Here is a 4,067-nt window from a genome sequence, read left to right on the forward strand (position 1 = left end):
AATCTGTCGTGTGTACTCTTCATCGATCCGCACGGCCTCCGTAAGTCCTTGATCATGGGTGTCGACGGTGTGGTGGACGCTGACGGGCCCGACGAGCGTCGGCGTCGACGGCGAAGATCTGGGCGTCCGAGAGGATCCGCCTACCGGACTTGCCCATCTTACGGGTCCGGAGGAGCGGAGAGGAGCAGAGGAGAGGCGGGGGTGCACTAAGTACAATCGTGAATTCAATTTCAGTTTTTAGATTTTTACTTAATTTCAATTTTCATTGATGCTTGATTAACATAGACGTGGTTGTCAAAAGCTTGGTCGTGTGATATAACAAACTGTTGGGAAAAAAAACTAATTATATTGGAGTAGAAAATGGAAAATGAAATCGGGATAACGTGGGGAATAAACAGTCGACGGCCAGGGACCCGATCCTGGCGCCAAGAGCTCGCCGCCCTTGCAATGGCGACCACCGCCAACCCCACCACCGACCTCTTCTCGCGCCTCTCCTTTCGCCGCGCCGTCTCCCCCTCCCCACTCCGCCTCCCCTCCCTGCCGACCCCTACGCCGCGCATCTCCGTCGCCATCGTCGCCCTCCACAAGCGCAACCCCAAGCGCCTCAAGTACGACTCCCAGCGCCAGTTCACGGTACGCCCCCATCCCCCAATGCTCTCGCACGTTTTCTACTTCTGGATTCCTGGAGATAAAGTAACGGCTCCTTTTCCGGCGACTGGGTTGGCCCGCGCGCGCAAAGAGAGGGGATGGCGGGATGCTGCGGGTGCAGGTGGAACCCTCCGGCGAGGACTTCTGGAAGCTGGACCCCGTCGTCGACCTCATCAACAGCGGCGCCGTCGGCGTCATCCCAACCGACACCGTGTATGCTATTCAATGCTTTCCCTTCACTTGACCTTGTGCTCGTCTCTGGAACAACCTGACAGCTTATCCCGGGACCGGCCGGGCTTGCCATTCGTTAGGGAGCAAGGAAATGCACCGTGCGCACTGCATTTCGCGTTGCAGTTGATGCTCGTGCGTGCAGAATACCGTGTAAATTGAAGCACGGTTGGGTGATAACTCGTGTAAAAGCCATCTGAGTATTTGTGCTCATATCATCTACAAAATGTTTTGATTGCATAGGTAGCTTCTTAGTTTTTTGCTGAAGCTGACTTTGCATTACTGATGAGCAGCAGTTTGTTTGTATGTCCATCTCAATGCCTATGTGTCTGCCCATGTTCTCAGAGATCTAAGCAAGTCCTCAAGCTTTCTGATTTTTATTTGGACAATGCGCTGTGCTGAACACAAATAATAACACAGTTAAAAAATACAAATAATAACAAGTTCCATTTTTTACAGCTACTCCATTGTTTGTGATCTGAGTAACAATGACTCTATTGAGCGCCTCCGCAGGTACAATCATTCATCTGGTTGGTCAGTATAATAATTCTTATTTATTTGCTGTCTTAGACATGAAGTAAACCAACACCGATCTAATTGGCACTATCTGTTTTTTTTCTCATACAGAATTAAAGGCATTGTAAATTCAAAGGCAAGATGTGCAAGAGAGCAATAAGTCCTCCTTTCTTATGAAGCTTACTCTGGAGCAAGGCACAACTACCAACTACACTTTCATTTTTGCAAATGCACTCTATTCTTATACCAATTTTGAATAATGCAGCCTCTCAGCATCTTGTGCCGCTCGTTGCGAGATATTGATACCTACACAACAGGATTTCCTCTAGGTACCAACCAAGGGCAAGCTAACATTTTCCGTGCTGTCAAGCGTATATTACCAGGACCTGTAAGGATATCTGCCTCTTCAAGATCGACCACCATCTTGTACTTCACAAATAACGTCTATTTAATAATGTGCAGTACACCTTTATTCTACCTGCGACTAAGGAATTGCCCAAGCAATGCATCAAGCATGGGTCATCTACTAGATACGCAAAAAGGAGGCAGGTTGGTGTTCGAATGCCAGATGATCCCATATGTCAAGCAATACTGCAAAATCTGGAAGAACCGTTGATCTGCACAAGGTTGGTTGTAGGCTCATATACCTTCAATTTTCTCTATTTATTTCTTGCTTCTGATGTGTCTTTTAATCATTGTACTCTGTGTTGTGCTGGCATGTACGAGCAGTAAGAATATTGAGTTATATAAGCTACATGCCTCTCTGTTTTGGTCTTCCTACACGAAGTAGATATTTTACTTGAGCTCATTTGAAAAACCTTCCAAGTACTATTCATCTTGTTGCCAGGACTTGTAGTTATTCTCCTCTTTTCCCCTCTATTTACAGTGTCAAATATCTGGCAGAGGATGAATGGATACTTGACCCAGTAACCATTGCCGATATTTATGAGCCACTGGTATGTTCCTTCTTTTTACTGGTGCACCAGAAATCTGCCTACAGTGACTTCACAAAGATTTTTTTTTTGTATAAGCATTGCAAAATTTTGCACTGGTCTGTTTTCTTCTCTAGAGTGCCAGCTACTTTTCAGGTCATATTTTGAGTTACCATCTCTATGATGCATTATAATTTACAATCAAATGATTGTACAGTGAGTGGTGAATAGTACCTGCTCAGGCCTAGGGGTGAAGCAAAAAGGCATAATTAAACAAAATTGTCGACTCTTTCAGTTTTTGACATAGGGCATATTAAGCTAGTTTTTCTTCTGATATGTATGCTAGGGCCTCGAAATGCATGCAATACTGTGATGGCTGCCATCAAGTGGTTAGTTACACAATTACAGAATACTCCCTCCATCCCAAAATAAGTGACTCGACTTTGTACTAAAGTTAGTACAAAGTTGAGTCACTCATTTTGGGACGGAGAGAGTAGTTAACATCGGTTAGCTGCTTTTACGTGTAGCCGTGTTACTAGTCACTCGTAACACAAGAGTATGTGTGAAATAGATGGCTTCAAGAACATGAAATGCTCAAATGTTTCAAATTTCAGGGACTCGATTTCATCGTTGATGGTGGTGCTAGAATTGCTGATCCATCTACTGTCGTTGACATGACTGGAAGTTATCCTACCATTATTCGCCAGGGAAAGGTATGCAACTGCATATTCTAATGAACAACCATGACCCACGATTCAAAGCTTAACCTCCTGTCTATGAATATATTCCGGTGTGTCAGTGTAGTCCTCGAAAACCATGAAATCCTGCATTTTATTGATGCTTGGCTAGCACTTGGATGCACCAAAATGTGCTGAGCTGTATCTCAGTCATTTATACGAGGCCTCTACGTCTCATACTTGAGTCCTCCTGTTACATCTTTGATGTCATGCATGATCGTCCGGCCTATGAAGATTCTACTACGATTTAACTATGCACTTGATATTTCTCTTGCTTTAGGGTGCGAAGCTTGATTGGATGGTAACAGGCACAGACCAAGAGGCACAGTCAACCTATTCTCGTAAAGCAGCTTGAAACGTTGCCCTGCTAACCTACGTTATGAGTTGTAACTAGGAGTGTTCATGCCGGTTTCTTTGAACCGCTGAAAAGTAGTTAATGTCCACTTTGTATATCAGTTCAAGACTTCTCGTTAAATGCGTTGCACTAGTCACTGTTTTCCCATGGTTTGAGGACAACTGATTTTGAACACTACCCCATGTTGTATAGAGATCTCAATTGTATGTACCCCTCATGGACAAAGTCTTTTTCTTTTGCAACAAAAACTTCCGATCTATTAATCAAACATCATGACAGTACGAGCATGGGTGTGAGCCGAAGACGTGACGCCATCATCGCTCATTCCTTACTGGAGCCGAACAGACTTTGTTGTATTAGACAGTTGGCTAGTCGTCATGCTAAGGCACCAAAAAAGCAACACATCAAAACAACAACCGTCGCCAACAAAGAGAAACGTAACTCAAAAGGATCCAACATGTAGACACATGGACGCGGATGAACAAAGACCAGATGAAGAGATGGTTGATGAGCAAGAACACATGAGTAAGATTCCATACATATTTGCGTTTGAATTTAGAGTAAATTGCAAAAAAAAAAACACCACATTTATGGACCTAAATGAAAAACTATCACATTTCGTTTTTTTTTTCAAAACCCACCATTATATTG

General features: G+C 44.0%; 1 protein-coding gene across 1 annotated transcript; it reads left to right on the forward strand.

Annotated features, from left to right (window-relative positions):
- Positions 1-360: 360 nt before the first annotated feature.
- LOC123171058 (uncharacterized protein YciO) lies at positions 361-3,633 on the forward strand. The gene is made up of 9 exons (XM_044588723.1): positions 361-633; positions 740-861; positions 1,336-1,389; positions 1,504-1,528; positions 1,658-1,780; positions 1,855-2,018; positions 2,279-2,348; positions 2,939-3,037; positions 3,342-3,633. Exons 1-9 carry the CDS (start codon positions 361-363, stop codon positions 3,414-3,416), a joined length of 1,005 nt encoding a protein of 334 aa, XP_044444658.1. The 3' UTR covers positions 3,417-3,633.
- The last annotated feature ends 434 nt before the right edge of the window (positions 3,634-4,067 follow it).

Source organism: Triticum aestivum, chromosome 7D (genome assembly GCF_018294505.1).
Source record: "Triticum aestivum cultivar Chinese Spring chromosome 7D, IWGSC CS RefSeq v2.1, whole genome shotgun sequence".
NCBI lineage: Eukaryota > Viridiplantae > Streptophyta > Magnoliopsida > Poales > Poaceae > Triticum > Triticum aestivum.